We start from the raw sequence: 20,865 nt of genomic DNA on the forward strand, positions 1-20,865 counted from the left end.
TTCTTCTTTAAATGATTGCTGTATCTCAAGAGTTGATGCAATGGAAAGACGAGTGAAGAAAATGGCTAAAGGTCATGTGTACCCTGGGAAGCAGATGGAACCCCTCAATGACACAAAGAACCTCATTTAATTCATGCCATGACTGGTCTTAAAAATGTCTTCATTCTGTGGGCTCTTACAATCACCTGCAGATGGCTGTAACTGTGAATTTTAAATTCACAGATATCAAAGGTCTGTTTCCTGTGTTGTTCTTATCAAGTGGAAGGAACAGGACAGAGTATCATTTAAAAGCACAGGCTTCCAATCCAACAAGTTGAGGTTTGGGAATTGAGGCTTTATTCCTCAATACTTGTGTCACCTTTGAATTAACCTTTCTGACCCATACTCTGTCATCTGATAAAGGAGGCTGATTGTTTTAGTCACTTCATAGGGCTATTGTGAGTATAAAGCAAGACACTCTGCAAAACATATTGGAGATAGCAGTAGTCATTAGCTTAAATTTTTCTGTGATTATTATTGGATTCTGATTTCAGTGCAAGAACTATGCCTTGTGTTTGCCTGACTTCTTAATGCTACTATAAAACAGAATTTATTTAAAAGCCTGGGCTTCTAAAGAAATAAGCATTAATTTTCATGTGAAAAAAATTAGAAGCTTTCTGCATAACATAGGTCACTTGGGGTGAGAGAAAACCTCCTGTGGCTTCTTTGGTGAAGGAGAAGCAGCCACAAGGAAGCCTATCTTGAGCCCCTCAAATGTGTCTGAACAGCAGCCCCTCATCAGCAGCAGACTCATGGAGAGGAGCAGATGTCCTCTCTTTACAAAGGCATGGATGTGCCCTGCTCATTGGAACACTCCAAGCTTCAGTCACCTCATCTGGATCTGCTGACCCAGGCAAACACTAAAAGAATGGCATCATTTCTTTATTACTGAAGCATCATCTCTTCTGTTGGGGAATATCCTGAAGTCCTATGTCAAACTTTCCTGCAAGCAATCATGTTTTTGGAAACTTATACCAATCCAGAAAAGATCCAAATCTGTTTTTCCCAGGAGAATGAAGATCACTGTTTGAAACTCCAGAAGTTAGTTCCAAAATTCCTTATTTTGTGAAAGGAAGATGGAATTTGTTACCAGAGAAAAAGTATGGGAAAGGGGCGACTACTGAGAACACATACCTCCAAATAAACAGCTTCTCCTCACGTGAGATGAAGCCTCTGTTTTCCTGTAAACAGTGTGGTGCAGTTGATATCTGTAAAATGTACCTTATTACCAAGGTGTGCAAATAGATGAAATGTGGGACTGGTGTAGCAATAAAACAATTACTTTAGAAAGCACTGCCACTCAAGGAACTTCATCCTACAAGGAAATTTCCTCAGGCACCACTTACTGGGTACTCATTCTGTGCTAGAAACTTTCCATGCATTACCATATTTCCACATTTAACTATCATGAGGAATCTTCAAGATAGGAGATGATATGAAGGTCATTTTGGACATAGGAATTTATTACTCAGAGATGTTAAGTTAGTTGCAGGTATACCCATGGCTTGTAAGTGATGGAGACATAATTTCTACATAGCTCACCCCAGCTTCTAAGCCCTAATATCAGAGGAGGAGGAGAAGGGAGGGGAGGGGAAGGGAGAGGAGGAGAGGGGAGGGAAGGAGAGGAGAGGGAGGGGAGGGGAATGGAAGAGAAGAGAGGAGAGGGGAGGAGAGGGGAGGAGAGAGGAGAGGAATTCAGATAATTTAAGAGGGCAATGACAACACCAGCAAGGAAAGCTTGGGTCCTAAATGAGAACATTGTAGACACTATTGTAGAGGCTACTGCAGAATCACACTAAAGGAATATAGGAGTATGACATGCAGCCATCATTCATCTAGACTAAGAAAGATACTAGTATTATAGGAGAATGGCCCCAAAAGGATATCTTTAATAAAATGAAGTCAATAATTAATTGCTTATTTATGTTTATGTTTATGTTTACCTATATAATGATCATCTGTTTTCAGATATATGTCTTTACTCTTCTGAAATTCAATTAGAGAATCTCACAGAATACAAGTATCTGCATCCTCCCATTAGTGCTGGCCTTTTCCTGAAATACTCCTCCCTTCCTAGTCCCATGATGCTCCATTGTTTGATTTGTTGCAACTGCCAGGATTTATGATTATATAAAATGTCTATTTTTCCAGGTACATAGATGTTGTTCCTCTTTTACTTAATGAATAGGCAGAGGGCACAACTCACGATAGAAGGTTAAAATTAAAGAATAAATAAAAAGAAAAAAGTTAAAATTGCCTTTCTGGATTGTATGAGTGTTTGGTAAAGGATATCGTGCCCTTGTTGACTAGGAGATGTTACTGTTCTATTTGAACAAAAGTTCTTTGTCTATCATCATTGCTGCAAATGTTCTTGGTATTTCATGTTCTTTCACTTTTTGTTTATAACAGATTATTTAATGCCAGACATAATAGATTATAGTCTTCAGTTTAATGAATCTTGAATTATCACATATTCACATAATTGGTCTATTTTTAATAATTTGATATTATACCTATGCTATTGCTAGATAGGAACTTGTTAGTTTGTTTGTTTTGGTTTGGTTTGGTTTTTTTTTGAGACAGGGTTTTACTGGCCATTCTGGGACTCACTCTGTAGACCAGGCTAGTCTCAAATTTAGAGACTTACTTTCCTCTGCCTTCTGAGTGCTTGGATTAAAGAAGTTTGCCAACACTACACAACAAGAATTAATTTTTATATGGCAGAATTAGGAATTTAAGTTATTTTATTTTTCTAACTTTTTTTTTCTCAACTCTTGATCTCATATTTCCTTCCATTTTTGCTTTGTATTTCATGTATAAATTATTAATTCAATATATTTAGTTGATGCTCTTTCTGTATGTTAACTTTCGTTCTATTTACTTCTTAACCTTTTTTTAGTACTTCTGTTTTTAAACTATTCTTGCCCTTATTTTTTCATTTAAATATTTTTATATTTTTATTTAATTTAGAAACAATCTTATTTTACATATCAATCCCGTTTCCTCTCTCCCATCCTTCCATGTCCCCCACCGACCCCCTCATCCCATCCACAAACACTCCCCAAGGAGGGTGAGGCCTTCCATGAGGGATCAACAAAGTCTGTCACATCATTTGGGCGAGGACCTAAGCCCTCCCCTGTGTATCTAGGCTGAGAGAGTAGCCCTCCATGGAGAATAGGCTCCCAAAGTCCATTTGTGCATTAGGGATAAATACAGGTTCCACTGTCAGAGGTCCCATAGACTTCCCAGGCCTCTTAACTTACTCCCACGTTCAGGAGGCTTGGTTTGGTCTAATGCTGGTTCCCCAGATTTATGTCTGGGGTCCATGAGCTCCCACATGGTCAGGTCAGCTGTTTCCATGTGTTTCCCCATCATGGCCTTGACCCATTTGCTCATCCCTTCACCCAGTCTCCAACTGGATTATAAGAGTTGGGCTCAGTGCTTAGCTGTGGGTCTCTGCTTTTGCTTCCATCAGCTATTGGATGAAGACTCTGGGATGGCATTAAGGTAGTCATCAGTATCATTATAGGGTAAGGGCATTTAAGGTAGCCTCTCCACTATTGCTTAAATTCTTAGTTGGGGGTCATATTTGTGGATGTCTGGATATTTTTCTAGTGCCAGATTTCTCTCTAAAACTATAGTGGCTCCCTCTATTAAGGTATCTCTTTCCTTGTTCTCCTCTTTCTCCTACCTCCCTTCCCCTGATGCTCCTAATTTGCTCAGGAGATCTTGTCCCTTTCCCCTTCTCTGGGGGACCATGTATGTCTCTCTTAGAGTCCTCCTTGTTTCCTAGCTTCTCTGGCAGTGTGGATTGTAGGCTGGTAGTCCTTTGCCCTATATCCATGCATGAGTGAGTGCATACCATTTTTGTCTTTTTGTGAATGGATTACCTCACTCGGGATGGTTTCTTTTAGTTCCATCCATTCGCCTTTGAATTTCAAGATTCCATTGTTTTTTGGCCTGAGTAGTACTCCATTATGTAAATCTACCACATTTTATCCATCCATTCTTCAGTGGAGGGGCATCTAGGTTGCTTCCAGGTTCTGACTATTGCAGATAATGCTGCTATGAACATGGTTGAACAGATGTCCTCGTTGTATGAATGAACATCTTTTGGGTATATGTCTAAGACTAGAATTGCTGGATCTTGTGTTAGATTGATTCCAATTTTCCTAAGGAATCGCCACACTGATTTCCAAAGTGGCTGTATGAGTTGGCACTCCCACTAGCAGTGGCAGAGTATAAATGGAGATTCACTGATACATAAGCTGATAGGGTTCGGGTGTATTTATTAGGTAAATGTGCCTTACAGTGCACCAAGCCAACCGCAGGAAGGCAGAGCAAATGGACCCAGAAGGGAGAAAGAGCTTTCCCACGTGTATCCCTGACTCTTGAGCTACACTCACATCATCCTGTCCATGCCCTCGAAAGAGTAGCCAGGTATACCTGTAGCCAGCCCCAGGAGTTGTGGTCAGGAAGACCCCTACAAAGGTGTGTTACTCTTTCTCTATATCCTCTCCAGCATAAGCTGTCATTGGTGTTTTTTATTTTAGCCATTCTGACAGGAGTAAGATGGTATATCAGAGTATTTTTTATTTGCATTTCCCTGATGGCTAAGCATGTTGAGCACTTTCTTATGTGTCTTTCAGCCATTTTAGATTCCTCCATTGAGAATTCTCTATTTAGATCTGTACCCCACTTTTTATTGGATTAGTTGGTGTTTTGATGATTAGATTCTTGAGTTTTTTGAATATTTTGGAAATCAGCCCTCTGTCAGATGTGGGGTTGGTAAATATCTTTTCTCCATTCTGTGGGCTGCCATTTTGTTTTGTTGACTGTGTCCTTTGCCTTACAGAAGCTTCTCAGTTTCAGGAAGTCCAATTTATTAATTGTCTATCTCAGTGTCTGTGCTACTGGTGTGATATTCAGGAAGTGCTCTCCTATACTAATTCATTAGAGGGTACCACCTACTTTCTCGTCTAAGAAGTTCAGTGTGGCTGGGTTTTATGTTGACGTCTTTGATCCATTTGGACTTGTTTTGTGCATGGTGATAGATATGGATCTATCTGCAATCTTCTACATGTCAACATCCAGTTATGCCTGAACAACATAAAATATCTTGGGGTAACTCTAACTAAACAAGACCTACATGACAAGAATTTTCAGTATTTAAAGAAAGAAATTAAAGAAATTTCCAGAAAAATTGGAAGATCTTGGATGGGTAGGATCAACATAGTAAAAATTTCAATCTTACCAAAAACAAACTACAAATTCAATGCAATCCCCATCAAAATCCCAGCACAATTCTTCACAGACATTGAAAGAACAATACTCAACTTTATATGGGAAAAGAAAAACTCCAGGATAGCCAAAACAACAGTGTACAATTAAGAAACTTCCAAAGGCAACACTATCCCTGACTTCAAGGTCTATTATAGAGCCATAGCAATGAAAACAGCTTGGTACTTCTACAAAAACAAACAGACAGGTAGACCAATGGAATCAAATTGAAAAACCTGATATTAATCCACACACCTATGAACACCTGATTTTTGACAAAAAAAAGCTAAAATTATACAATGGAAAAAGGAAAACATCTTCAACAAAAGGTGCTGGTATTCTGGCCTTTCAAAAATTGCATTTCCAATATTCTAATATAGGCTAAGTCAAGACCCTTCTTTCAAAGTTTCTTAATTTGGCTCAATATATGTTTTAAATTTTTGCTAATAATTTTAACAAAATTTGTAAGGTTTGAAGTTGTTAATAAGTTGAATCTCTCTCTCTCTCTCTCTCTCTCTCTCTCTCTCTCTCTCTCTGTGTGTGTGTGTGTGTGTGTGTGTGTGTGTGTGTGTGTGTGTGTGTAGAAGTTCTCATATGTGTCTGTGTGTACACAGGCATGTGCATAGTGGGGGAAGGAGAGCATCACTTTAGCATCACAAGAAAAATTTCAAGTGAAGCTGCATGTGAAGCTGCTAGATCAGTATCACTAGATGCTTCTAAACTATTACTTAATAAATATTTATTTGAAGAATTGGCTCTCTTAAGATTGTGACAGAATTAACTTCAACATCTGGAGAGTCTCAGTAGAATTGATTATAGGAATGAGCCTGATTACTCGGATTAATCATTATCTGGTGAAGGAAGAAAAGCTAAATCCCATTTTCCTTTTTCTTGCCAATTTTTTATGTCTCCATCTAGTGCTGAATAATCAATATGATCAGCTTATTTTATTCTTATTCTTGCTTTCATACAAACCTGTCCCTCACACTCATCTAGTGAATTCCTCTGTGGGAAGTGCTTAAATGAACCTTAGTTACAATTCAAGCAAAATATTGGGTCTTGAAACTATGCTGGAAATGGTTTCTTCCCAGTCTTTGATAGTCCCTCATATTATGATCAACACCTAGGAATTGGGGTGAATGAACAAATAATTGCAGTTGACATACACTATCTCTGACTCAATCTGTCAGAAGAGAGGTTTTAAGATACAATTTTAGTCTATTGTGTGGCATAAGCACTATAGCACATGAAAGGTTATATGTAGTGGAGAGATGAACAAAATATGACATATATTGTTTTTGTAGCCATCAGAAATAATCAAATAAAAACTTGTCAGCACATCAAGAAATCAATAACTCAAGCACATTGTAAATGCACATACATACAAACAATGAACAAAACAATTTTTAAAAGCAAAAACTCAAACAACAAGAATAGTAAGAAAAACATTCAAATAAATAAGAAATACTTTACTCTGAGCCAAATATGGGTGATCACAACCAGAGAAACATGAATTCTAGTCATTTTAATTCATATGAACCACAGTGGAAGGGTTTACATAGGCTTTCATATCTACAAAACTAACTCAACAAATATGTTAATTGATGCATTAGATAGGCAGGATACCAAAACACTATGGGATCATTTCTATAATTTCCAGATGTTATCATATTCTTAGTTTATAACTTCTTACAGTATGTAAGAAGTTAATCTAATACTCATAAGACTGTCAGGTAAAACATAGAAGTTAAGGTAACTTGTTTTAAAGAGTATCAGATAGTCTGATAATTTTGGTTCTTAATCTACTATTTATTCTATAAACATACTGTTCTAGCCAGGCAAGGTCAGTCTACAGAATCTTTAATATATACGTAGCTTCAGTGAACTTCAGTTAACAACAACCTAGAAGACTTTCTAAAAATCTTGATGAAAGCACTAATTTTGAGAAAAAAATGAATATAAATACAAACAATCCATTTCCAGGTGAAAATAGAGTTTGTATGAAAATGCTTGCCCTACTTCAAGAAAAATGAATTATCCAGTATGGCTTGGTGTATGTTGTAGGAAAGAAAAATTACAGAGTAGAATTTTGGCAAGTTCTCAGAGATAGTCCAATAGTTCCCAATTGGAAGATAGTTAATTCAATTTGATCAATATTTTGTGCAACCAACATTTATAAAGCTTTGTTCTAAACTTTCTCAAGAAATCATTGCTAAAAGGTAAATTTGTAAAGTGTCTACTGTTGGGAAGAATAAATGACAAATATATTAGTGTTGCAAGACTATCCTTCAACTATGTAATTTATAATTTATGACTTCCTTAATTGAGCTGGCATGTTCCATGAGTAGATGAAATAATAATTTAAGTTTCATGAATATATTCAACGGGACATTTTTGATAGCAGGAGTTCAAGATCAATGCATATAGAAATGTAATCAAGCCTTTAACATTGGACTATACACTTAACCATGATGTATCTACCCTAAAATAGTTTGTGTGTTTCAGAAGAGCCTTGCTCAAGGGTCCAGAGGTCTATTTGTCTTCTATGTTTTCTTATACAAGAATTGCATTATGCTAACATGTCTCCAATGGTGGTTTCACAGAAAGCAAAGCAATTTCTTTCAATTATTTCTCCTTAATGGAAAGTCTAACAAATGAGTCATTAAACACAGTGTAAGAAATATGATACATTAATGTGACTAAGTTTAGGGAAGAAAAACTCCATAAAAATCTATGAACAAATATATGATTATATCACTTCTCACATTTACACCAAGAGCTATTTGCTCTCTGGTACTCTTAACAAAAATCTTCGGGAAACTGAGATAAAGAGTTGATTGCTCATTACACAAAGAGCATTACTTATTCAAAGTAAGAGAATTTAATACCAGAGGGAGTATCATAGAAGAAAACAAAAGACTTTAGACTCACAGGGAAGCAAAAGTACCTTGTTATGGTCTTTGGGCAATGCTTTCTAATTCTTCTTTTTCGTTATCTTTAAATACAGAATCCCCTGCACCTACAACTGAGTTTAGAAAATTCACTAAGTTCTGATGCTGATGTCACTGTCTCAATCCTGGCCATGAACAACTGGTACAATTTTAGTTTGTTGCTATGCCAGGAAGACTGGAATATCACCGAGTTCCTCCTCCTTACTGAGAATAACTCTAAGTTCCACCTTGGGTCTATCATCAACATCACTGCTAACCTGTCTTCCACCAAGGACCTTCTAAGCATCCTGCAGGTCCAGCTGGAGCAAGTTAAGAACAGCACACCCACGATGGTAATGTTTGGTTGCGACATGGAGAATATCCGGCAGATTTTTGAAATTTCAACTCAGTTTGGGCTATCAACTCCTGAGCTTCACTGGGTTCTAGGAGACTCCCAGAATGTGGAGGAACTGAGGACAGAAGGCCTGCCCTTAGGGCTCATTGCACATGGAAAAACAACACAGTCTGTCTTTGAGTACTACGTTCAGGATGCCATGGAGTTGGTTGCAAGAGCTGTAGCCACCGCCACGATGATCCAGCCAGAACTTGCTCTCCTTCCCAGCACAATGAACTGCATGGATGTGAAAACCACAAATCTGACTTCTGGACAGTATTTATCAAGGTAGGATGTAAAGACTGGGTTACATTTTCATCCACAGAGCTGAGATAGCAAGTAAAATTTTTCTGTGCTGAAATCTTGATTCTGGGTAGTCAGGCGATAGTTCTGAGACAGTTAGGGGCAACAGAAGACTGGCATCTTATGATCTGTTATCTATATTTTGATCTGTAGTCTTTGCCCTGTATTGCAGAGACAGCACTCTGGTTAATTCTTCACTCACTGTTGAGTTCTTGGTAGATCATTTAAAAGCTTTGAGCCTCAATGTTCTAACAAGTAAATTGGGATAGCATAGAATAGCTTGATATAGTATAATAAATAGTCCGTGAAATTGTATATGAAAATAAATAATGCATGCTTGGCTCATAGTAGATAAAAGCAAGGAATATTTCCTTGTTCATTTTTCCCATATCCATAGGCCTGAAGAAATCTTTATAAATGCATAAAAAGAAAAAAAATAGTTTCATGAAAATGGACCTTTATCTACTAAAATTATTTAATTCAGTTTGGATTTTGGTTAAAAACAGAGACTTCAGAGCCACACTGAGCTAGAATCTTAGTCCTGCCTCTTGATTCCTGTATCACTTGATCAAGTTACTGCATTTCTCTTTCCTTGTTGTATGTTGTATGTCTGCTTATAGAAAATGAATATAAAAATTTAAAGATATAAGCATAGGATCTGGTTACTTGTGGAATTTTTGTGATAGATGACAGAAAATAGATGATACATGATGTGTGAATGATAGATCAACAGATCATATGGAGGCAATATATGGAAGATTGATAGATGATAGATAGATAGATAGATAGATAGATAGATAGGATATATAGAAGTAAGAATTAAATAAGAGTATTTTTCTAATATACTGTTTATTATTTTAAAAATAATTACACATGTCTATATTATAATTTGTACCTTTATTCTTTAGTATCTCAGTTGATTCAGAAGATGGGATGGAAAACTCCATCTAAAATAAAGGATAATCCCTCATATAGAAATATCCCTATAAGTACTCAGAAAGGGAAATGTCCTTAAATGATATTTTAGGTTACTTGATTTTTATTTAGAAAAGGATGACCTATCAGAGAGATCAGGTCAAAGAATGAGTGCTTTTTCAGAGGTAAATCATCTCAGTGGACTGAGATATATTTTAAGGCAATACTATTATCAAAGTGGCATTTGAATATGCAGAATATAGGACAATTTTATAATTTTCTTAAGAAAACACAAACATTTGGTAAAAGACAAGGAAGTCATAATAATTTTACACACAACTGTACTGAGCACTTACTATACACAAGCAATCTGCTAATGACCAAGTATGACAGAAGTTAAGAGAAAACACAGTCTTATAGGGAGAGAACCTGATTACATGTACTGCTGACCATGCCCATTTGGGCATGGTCATGGGTATGTAGAAGGGTGTAGATAAGGGCAAGGGAGAGTGGGCACTCTCTCTCTCGGGGTTGAGCCAGCATTGGGAAGCATTCTGGAACTGGACTGCTCATAGTGCCAATCTAGTTACTGATTTCTCGTGTGAGTATAACTCTCCAATAAATTACCAGTTAATAACATATCTCAGATTCCATTCGTGTTCATCAATACAGCCTAATATTGTTAGCAAAAATGTAAGTGGGTATGATGACACACACCTCTAGTCCCAGCAATTAGGTAGCAGAGCCAGGAGAAACTTTGAGTTCAAAACCAGCCTGGGCTGCTCAGTGAATTTCAGGTCAGCCAAGGAAACACAGCAGGACCTTGTTTCAAAAAAAAGTAATTCAAATTAATTTTTTGAAAATCTATTAGTGATAAAATTGCATCATCCTAACTTTCCATTTTCCCATATAGCATTTTAATCTTCATGAGATCAAACCATGTATATTTTACTTTGTGGCATTTGCACAGAGTTAACCCATTTGTACCATAGTACATAACTGAGGTTCAGGATTTTATTTAAGAAAAGAAAACTTCTCCTTTCTAAACACCATATGAGCGGAGCTTCAATTTATAATCTCGGTGTTTATTTGGGAGGGCAGTCATAGCAGTGGACAGGAGAAAACATGGCTGAAGATGGCATCATGCCATCTAGAATGCTCTCATCTCATGTAAAATGAACAACACAAGAGAAAAACATATCTGTTGGGTTCTAAAGAAGTTTAGCAGAAAAAATAGGAATATTTGTTGACTTGGATTGTATATACCTTGGGCATCCATTTTATCAAGGTCAAATGATCTTTCCTGCTTCCCAAGGATTAATTTACAGTAAAATCCCATTTCTCAGGCTGTTAAGATTGCTCAGTAGGTAAATCAGTATCCATCAAGACCAAGACTTGAGTTACATAGTAGAAGAAGAGAACTGGCTCCTGCATATTGTCTTCTGACTTCCATAATTGCACAGTAGCATACACATACATACACACACACACACACACACACACACACACATGCTTGTGCACATGCAAATACACATACATGCATTTGGACAAGTACACACACTAAATGTAATTTTAAAACTTTTAAATCTTCCTCCATGAGGATCCCATGGCACTTCTTATACTGAATTCTACAGTGGTACTTACCTATTCTGTCCTCACTGGCCTGACTTCTGAGGAGAATATTCCCATTAAGCTGAAACACCATTATTCAACCTAGTCCAAAGCCTAGCATCTAACATGCTTAATAGACAGTTACTGAAATTTATTTCCAGAGAAAGAAAACTTTATATTGTATTTGTGTCTTCTACTATCATTGACTATATGGAAAATGGGTGGTTGGTGAGTAAATACCTTCTAAACTAAATATAAAATTGTAATTTGCCTAGCTATTTATGCTCTGGTTTTCTTCTTTCTTTTATTTCTTTTACTTTTGTCTCTCTAGTGGAAGGCTCTGTCCTCATGATTGTTCCCACATATTTTATTTTACAAAGTTTGAAAGTTATAAAAGAAACGTATGAGGTTTGGAGACCATCAGCAGTTCACAATGCATAGGGGTCAGTGACAATATTTTCATCCCCGTCAGGGAGGTATGAGAAATAAGCTCAAAGAACTTCAGAAAATATGCCTAGGACTTTTTTAAACTCCCAGAGGGATACAGTCAAAGAAAAAAATTCAAAGTGTCAAGACAGGGTCAGGGGAAGTGGGCAAATCCCCGGAAGGTGTCTTTATAATGAATAACTTAAAGGTTGCCTCAAGCCACAAAACAGCTGTGGATTTTCCATCATCCTTATTTATTTTGTTTAACTCATCTTTTAGAAAGTTAGTTATTCTCAGTCCATAAGTCACATCTGCATACAGCAATTTTCTTAATTGTCCCTAAATTTTGTGAGGCTGACCCCTCTCCCTCGCTGCATAACAAAAGCCAGGGGGATAATGAGCTGTGACTAGAAGGAACCAGAGTTATGCAAGCTTTCATTTCTCACACAGTCATTTTCGGTTTGGGCTGACAGAATTGTTAACATTTTAAAATGTTAATGAAATCACCCCAAACATGACATTTTCAGCACAGGCTTTTAAACTAGGAAAATAATTTCTTGTGGCAGATACACAGGCATAATTACAGGTATAAGGGATTTAATTCTTCTCGGTTGCCCACAAGCCAGAGCAAACGTCCATCATGACTCAATGTAGACAAAAGCACTAGAGGACCAAGGTCATTGTGTTATCTTTAACAATGTGTTAGAAAGTTGTTTTACCAAATGTTAATTGTTTGGGGCAACTGTAGGAGGCACATTATTGTGACAATACCTCCATGAATGCACATCTGTGAGTTTCTATCCAGTCAATGGCCATTTCTTGAATTAGGTGGTGGAAGTAGATACAATGAATACTTGAGTTTGTCATGTTACAGTTGACAGGATAATACATAAAGGGAAGTTATAAAATTCTGGGGTACATACTTTATGCCCCTTGAGAAAGAGTCTTCCTATGTAGTACTGTCTTGGAACTTCCAGTCTTCTGTTCTCAGTTTCCCATATGCTGGAATGACAGGATTGCACCTCTGTGCCTAGAGGGATAGGCACTGTTTCAAATACACAAAAAAGAAATTCATTAACATTTTCAGATATTTCATGGTATACTTTAATAAATAAATATAAGTTTTCATATTTAGTATAACTGGAATTTTCTTTGGGCTGCCAACCAGCTACCAAAAAAAGATATGAAGACTTATTATTAATTATGAATACTCGGTCCTAGCTTAGGCTTGTCATACTAGCTCTCTCAACTTAATTTATCCTGCTTCTATTCACTTACACCTATTTTGCCTTGGGGCTTTTTACCTCTCATTCTGTATATCCTACTTTCAGGTTTCCTCTGTGTCTGGTTGGCTGGCCCCTCACATCTCTTTTTCTTTCTTTTTCAAGCCTAAATTCCTCCTCCTACTTACTCTCTGTGCCTGGAAGTCCCACTTGTACCACTGCCTCACCACTGACTGTTGAGCTTCTTATTAGACCAATCAGGTACCTTAGGCACGCAAGGTAAAACAGCAACACATCTTTATATAGTTAAACAAATATTCTGCAACATAAAACAAATGCAACACATCTTTACACAGCTAAACAAATACAACACATCTTTGCATAATTTAACAAATATTCTGCAACATTTCCTCCCTTTTTCTAAATAAAAGAAATGTTTAAGTTTTAACATTGTAGGACTATATATAATAGAACAATTATCAGGTAAGAATTATATTTACAATATCCAGTCCATTTGCATTTGGAAAATTCAGAGAAAATACTTCATTATGTATCCTATCTTGGTGAGTTCAAAGTCATGTACCTAGCTTGCCATCTATCCTAACTTGTATTACCAACCCAAATTATCTTTTTAGACTTCAAAACACTTTCTTAGATAAATAATTTGAGCTTTTATGTTTCCCAACCGTATACATTTTGCATCTCTTATGTAAGTTTCTTTTCTGATTTTGGTAACAAGAAATACTATAACTGCCTTGTCTTCAGTTTCATCAGAGACCTGAGAAGAATATAATATTACCAGCATAAACATGAAGTGCAGAGCAAGCAACTTTCCAAAGTATATAATTAACAATGTCATTTGGCTGTCTGGACAGTCTTCCAAAGTTCTTTTACAACTTTGGGACATACATCTTCAGCCTACAGGCCTAGAATATCTGACAGATTTCTATGAAGCAGGAATTTTGAAGGATATTCCTACCTTGTCTTGGCAAAGTTTGGCAGTTGCTTTTTTGTGTGTCTTGCTTGTCCAGTTATTACAGTATACTGTCAGCAACCAAGACAAGGGCAGTTCCTTGCCCAAATGGATAGCTTTGCCACAATGAAAGCAAACTCCACATGGAGGTTCTTTGATACAAATCATCCTTTTATTAAATAGATTGATGCTGCCAGGAGCAGATATGTCTCACTGTCATGAAAAACCTTAGGTTACTAAACATCTTAAATGCCATATTGTATAGATCTCTGAAGCATTTGAAGATCACCTATCTATCTAAAACATATGTTTCACCTTGAAAACATATCTGACATGACAACAAGTTTGGTGGTTATAGATGACTAACTACTAGCCTGCATTTCTTAATTATCCTAAACAGTTTGTAATGATGGTTTTCAAGATCTAAAACTTTATATTACATTTTTAAGTGAGCTACATAGCAATACTTTAAACAAGAATAGAAACATGAATATATATATATATATATATATTAACAAAAATATTCTTCAATTTGTATCAATATAAAAAAGCCATACCAATGTAAAATATTTGAGATAAATAATTGTCTTTGTATCCTATATTCTTATATCCTCACTAAATGATGACAAACAACCATAACTCATTGAATGACCCAAAACTACCCATTCCACCTCTATGGAATGTGGCATTGTGTTCTCTATATTGCTTCCCTGTTGTCTGGGAGGGACAGAATCCCCAGGGAACCCCAAAAAAGTGAGATGATGGTCAAGTCCTACAAAAACTAGCTATAACATTTGTCCTGTCTCTGTGCCATGGAAAAGTGTAAGGCTTATCTGAAGTCCTGGCTAGAATAGTCTGTGAGCCTGGACCTTCTCAACTAACAGCCTTGAAGCTTTTCTAAATGCAGAACTCTGAGGAAACTGCAACATAAGCACTCTGAAAAGCAACACATCTTTACATAAACAAATGCAGCACATCTTAGCATAGTTAAATATTCTGAAGAGTTTGGTGTAAATTCACAATCATAGAAAGTGGAATATCTGAATTTATTAATTCCTGGAGAAGAAATGTAACACAGTTGGAGGATTAATGCATTTGAAGAGGACCTGAACTGTTTCTAGAAAAGTACTCACAGAATACCACATATGGTTTTTATGCCAGGCTAAGGATTTGCATTTCATGTGTCTAATGGAGGTCAGCAGAAACAGAGCATTAGCCTAGACTATTTATAAAACCACAGTCCTATAACGAATTAGCAGAATAAAGCAATACTGTAAAAAAAAAAAAAAAAGCCTTGAAAATATTTTTAAGCCATCAGGATACAAGAAGTTATTGTATTTCCTCCTTTGCAGACTCTGGTGAAAACTAAGGCCAATTTTACCTGCTGTTCTTGGGATTCTGATTCTTCATGATTACCTGGAGGCCCTGAGTGTGAATTAATCCATTGTTCTCTGGGAAAGAACTCATTGATTTAAAATGGTCCTGTCAAAGGCAATTATCCTCTAAGAATCCAAGAGTCTAGACATAGACACCTTCATCTCCCTGACCTAGGAAATTTTTTACTTTTCAGTTAATCTATCACAGAAATGCTAGTCATTTTAGTGTTTTTTGTTGTTTGTTTGACTAGAGGTTGAACTTTGGGTCTCACACACTTGGGATAAGTATTTTTACCACTGAGCTACTTTCCCAGACTTGTTTCTTTTTGTTTGTTTTTATTTTTAGATCGGGTCTGTTCAACTGACCAATCTAGCCTAAACTTGTTCTATATCCCAGAGTGGCTTTGCACTTGTGATTCTCCTATTTCAGTCTGTCAAGTAGCTAGAATCACAGGTCTGTGCCACCAGGTCCAGCTTTATAGCCCAGCTTTAAATCAAGGAATAGAATGAGTAATGTCTTCTTTGAACAGCTTCTGCACTTCATTTGGGTCTTCTGCAAAAATTCCATCAACTGGATAAAGTCATGTGTTCACCCATACATTTGCCTTAGTTACTAACATTGCTCATGTCCTCTGCTGGAGCCACAGAACAGAGGACTCAGCTTTCAGAAAGTTCCCAGTCCCTTTCTCTTGCTTCTCAGCAGGAAGAAACACAGGCATCTGATCACTTTGATCCATTTCCTTTAACCTGGCTGTTCAATTATAATTATCTTTGGGTCAACTACTTCTGCTTCTACTAATGTGTAACCTCTGGCATCTCCTGCCATTCTTACACTCTCTTTAGTTGATTTGATCCAATATGCTAAAGATGTTTTCCCTCCTAAATGTGTTTGTCTTTAGTTTTCCATGGCCAGGCAATATTGAGATTCACTGGCCTTCCCTTAATAGTAATTCTTTAATCATTGATTCTGCACATATTGATAAGAATCTATTATGTGTCAGGTACCAAGAGATACTGGAAAATTCTAGAGGGAAATGCTAAAGTATGTGTTAAATAATTAACCTTTAGATTTATGATGGTGCCATGTCCATGTCTGCTCCTGAACACTAGAAATTAAAAAAAAAAAAAAACAAGTTGGGGTTACATGATTTTCATAGTATAATTCAAATTTAGGAGACATCTACCTATTAGCACTATTATGCTATACAAAGCTACTTAAACTGCATAACTTTTAAATTTATTATTAAACCACTTTACCTTATTCATATTTTAGGTCACTTTCAGGATTAATGTGAATTTTTCTTAATTCGAACTTTGTGACTTTGTAATTTATATTTTCAGTCATATGCTATCTAAAATCAATAGACAAAATTGCCCATGGTGAATAATTTCCTAAGTACCTAAGCCTAGATTGCTGGTTAGAATGTAGGTTTGTACATGAACTTTAAAAGAAATACACTTGCACTGAGCATGGAAGCCCCAGGCTAGATGCTGCTGCTCAGCATAACTCTCTAGTGCCCCAAGGAAAACACATTGCTTATGGGTGACCTTTTCTATCTCACTGTGACCCTCTTAGTTTAACTTTATCTGATGGAACACTTGGGGAGTTGACACTTACAGAAGAAAATGCATGTTGTAGAGTTTCATATGCATCCATTAGGAAACCTTGTCACTAGACCTGTTGACTGAAATTCTTTGGCCATTTCTCTCCTTCTGGGTCTCTTAAGGAATGTCACGAGTTGAGTCTAAAATGTGTTTTATGTCATGAGAGCCTCATATAAGGAACACTAGAAAATGTGCATTACCTTGGGACCTTGTTTTGGTGAATGCAGGAGGATACAGGATTCAGCGGGTTTTAAAATGGAGTATTTCTTCACATTAGGGAGCTTCCAAGTTGTTACTTGCCTGAAAGGGAAATGTATTCTTTGTTTACATTTTGCTTCATACGCTTCTATTGTAAAATTTGAAGATAGACCAAAAAAGCTCTGAATCTGTAGAAAGCAATGCTACAGCTCTACTCTGAATTGTAGCTGCCTCAAGTCTGCTCCATTCTCCACACCCTGTAACCTTTCAGAGGGATGTCTGACTGGTAAATACTCTGGAATGCTCCATTTCCAGAGCCATGCTCCAGCAATACTGGAAGAGAAATCAGCAGTGATTCATGCTAGATCTCATGAACCAGCATGTAAGTTAGGACAATGTACAAAAAAATCAGGAACATTCAAAGACTGGTCACAAGCCACAATAATGAAGAGCCAACGTCCTTAACAAACCCCAGGGAATAAATAAAGCAACTGGGATATGGGACAAATCTCACTTCTCTGTGGTATATGGAAGAAAAAAGAACAAAATAGAAAAGGTACCTGCTTGCCACTTACAGCACATCTAAGTAAGGAAAAGATGGGTATCTTAGATACCCATTAGGTTTCTAGGTGCAGCCTCCTCTTCCCACACACTAATAATGTATTGCATTATGACTTGTATTTATCAGTAATTTTCTCCTCTGATGGGAAAATTCAAAAATGTCAGCAGCTCCCCTTCCACTATGAAATTTTATTTATAACTGAATATTGCAAGTATTGGCCAAATACAGACCTAGATGATTCATACATGTGTGCATTTATTTATTGTTAAACTGATATTGTCCATTGACAGAAGTGTTTTTTAAAAAGATGAGCCTGTATGTTGTTTTGAAATACAACAGTATCAATGATTACAATACATTGTCACTCTGAGACTCAAAACTTAGCAATTTCTAACTCCTACTGAGTTCCTTATCATCAGAGTTTTCCCATTGAACTAATTTCTATTTTTGTATCCTATCCATTATTCAGAAGGAAACATATTAGAATCTTAATGCTTTGAACACTCCATAAGCTGAAAATGCAAACGCTTCCTGGCTGATTGAGACCATTCTTTCGGCAAAGCAATGAACATTTAAGATACTTGTCTGCTTTGAGAAGATGTGTATTTAACTGCATTTGCCACACAGACCCTTGGAGAAGTTCCTGAAGATTCAAATCTGACTCCATGTTACAGATAAATGTGGGTCTCTTCAGCTTGACAGTCTGTGCAATGAAGCTGACCAGCAAAGGCAGGGTTCATTTGTTCCCAACAGCAATGCGTATGACACTACTGCTTTTTTCCATGCAAAATATGTCAAAACACATGTTTTCAGGGATCCTGTTGTCTAAAAAGTCAAAGATGGGGTTAATCACCTGACACTTTGAGAACAATTACACTTCAAGCTACAAGAAGAACTAGGGTACAAAGAGTTGTTTTTGCATGTAGGTTAAGAAATAACATAGAGTTGATGTCTAACTTGGAGATTTATATCATAGACGGAGAACTAAAATCAAAGCAGCACATTCTGCTGGAGTTGACAATAGGTGCATTCAACAATAGTGAATGTTTCCATGTTAGCTATCTGGCTAAAATGTTTAAACACTTATTACCATATGAGGAAGCAGACACAGGGATCTAAGTCTGTAAAAAAGGCATGAATGTGAGCTGAGCTAGAAACAGACATGTGACTGGAGAAAGGTCCTCCTGGGATGCAAGAGAAGAGTGAGATAATAAAAAAGAGCTTAAAAAATAAGGGATAAAGGTCATGAATAGTTGTATTTCATAAAGTACAGTAGGTAGGGGAGCTGGAGAAGTAAGAGAAGCAGTAATAAACCAAGTGAAAAGGTTCAGTGGGTAGAGGCACTTGCCACTAAGAGTGACAACCTCCATATGCTTACTCCATATGCACACAAATGCCCCAATATAGAAACACAAACAAAAAATGTAAATGAAAAACATTTTTAATTAAAGAACTAGTATATCTGAATCATCATCTGGAAGGAAACCATTCTGAGCAACATCATTAAAAACAGCTCTGATAAAGCACGGTCACTATTGAGAAGCTAATTAAAAAAAAAAAAAAAAAGATGCCAGGTACCACAAGAGTAACAGAACTGTGCTGTTTTTCTGGGATTTTGTTTTTTACTTTTTTTTTTTTTTAATGGAGAGTGCTGGATGTCTCTACAATTTTGTTCAAATGACTGCAGAACCTGGAAAAGCTGTTGCTGCTATTGATGCATAACATACTGCCATTATTGGTCTTTTTATATAAATATAAATATAATATATAATTTGAATTTTTGGAAACTTTAACTGTGCTGTCAACTTTGGAAAAAAGTATCCCAGTTTACCATGTTGAGTTGGCATTGTACAAAAATTAACAGCCACATTGGTCTAGAAATCTTGAACTTAATATTTTTCCATTTGTACAGAGGTAATGCACTGTATTAAATATGTAAGATCTTAAAAAAAAGAAGGGATTTTGAGAGCCCATCCCTTGTGAAGGGATGCTCTCTTGACCTGGACACATGGGGTAGGGCCTAGGCCTGGTCCAGGATAATGTGGTAGACTTTGGGGAGCCCCTTTTGAGGGCCTTACCCTGCCTGGGGAGTAGAGGGCGGATGGCTAGGGGCAGATGGGATGTTGGGGGAGGGGAGGGAGAGGGAGAATGGATTGACATCTGAAGCAAGCTTGTTCCTAATTTGAACTAATAAAATAAAATTAAAAAAATAACTAGTATATCTGGGGCTGAATAAAAACAGAGCAAGAAGCAAATATTCAGGTTGAGTATATAAGAATAAATACACCTGAAAAGTGAGCCCAATAAACCTAACTAGAACTAGATGGTGCTGGTGCACGGGGTGTTTGAAAGGATGACATTAGTAGCAGGAGTGTTAAAGATGTCTAACCAGTGTTAGGCATAGTGGAATATGCCTGTAAATCCAGCACTTGGCTGAAGAGACAGGAGTATTAGAGTTCAAGGTCATCCTCAGCTACATACAGAATTCAAAGCTAGCTTGGGCTACACAAAACCTTATCTCAAAGAGGAGAAAAAGAAAGGAAGAAAGAACATACTCTGCTAATTGAGCAAAGACAAAAGGTCAAAATTAATCCTCACAGGCAAGATTATTAATAGAGCTTTATAGAGGAGGAACAGATCTCCCATTTATCAGGGGAAAATATTAATATAATGAGATGATCATGAGGGGAAAGTCAGCTCATTTTTCAAGGTGTGAGAGAGTAAGGATTTGGATTTTGTTAATGAACTAAGACATTTCCCAAGGGGAAAATGAACGTTCTGACTTTATAGAGGAGATAGAAAACCCGTGTATAGATAAGATGAATGGACAGCCATAGTGGCAGAGGCTGGTACAAAGAAAATAGAGCAACATGAAAAAAGCAGAAAACAAGTGAGAACACTTGACAGATCAGAGTTCATGAGCAAAGGAAGACCACAGTAGAAGTCAGTATGTGACCTGTGAATAGCCAGGGCATGAAAGAAGACATGCAACAATGGCACAGCTTTTAAACAGCACTGTGAAGACTGGAA

The 20,865-nt window shown here is 36.8% G+C and overlaps 1 protein-coding gene across 1 annotated transcript in view; it reads left to right on the plus strand.

The window, feature by feature from the left end:
• Window positions 1-20,865, plus strand: part of Grin3a (glutamate ionotropic receptor NMDA type subunit 3A) — a 183,752-nt gene that overhangs the window by 48,696 nt on the left and 114,191 nt on the right. Inside the window, exon 2 of the mRNA XM_027403096.2 lies at window positions 8,327-8,931. Within this exon, the coding sequence (XP_027258897.1) occupies window positions 8,327-8,931 (605 nt within the window). The remainder of the gene's footprint in view (window positions 1-8,326; window positions 8,932-20,865) is intronic.

This window comes from Cricetulus griseus, chromosome 2 (genome assembly GCF_003668045.3).
Source record: "Cricetulus griseus strain 17A/GY chromosome 2, alternate assembly CriGri-PICRH-1.0, whole genome shotgun sequence".
In the NCBI taxonomy this organism is placed as follows: domain Eukaryota; kingdom Metazoa; phylum Chordata; class Mammalia; order Rodentia; family Cricetidae; genus Cricetulus; species Cricetulus griseus.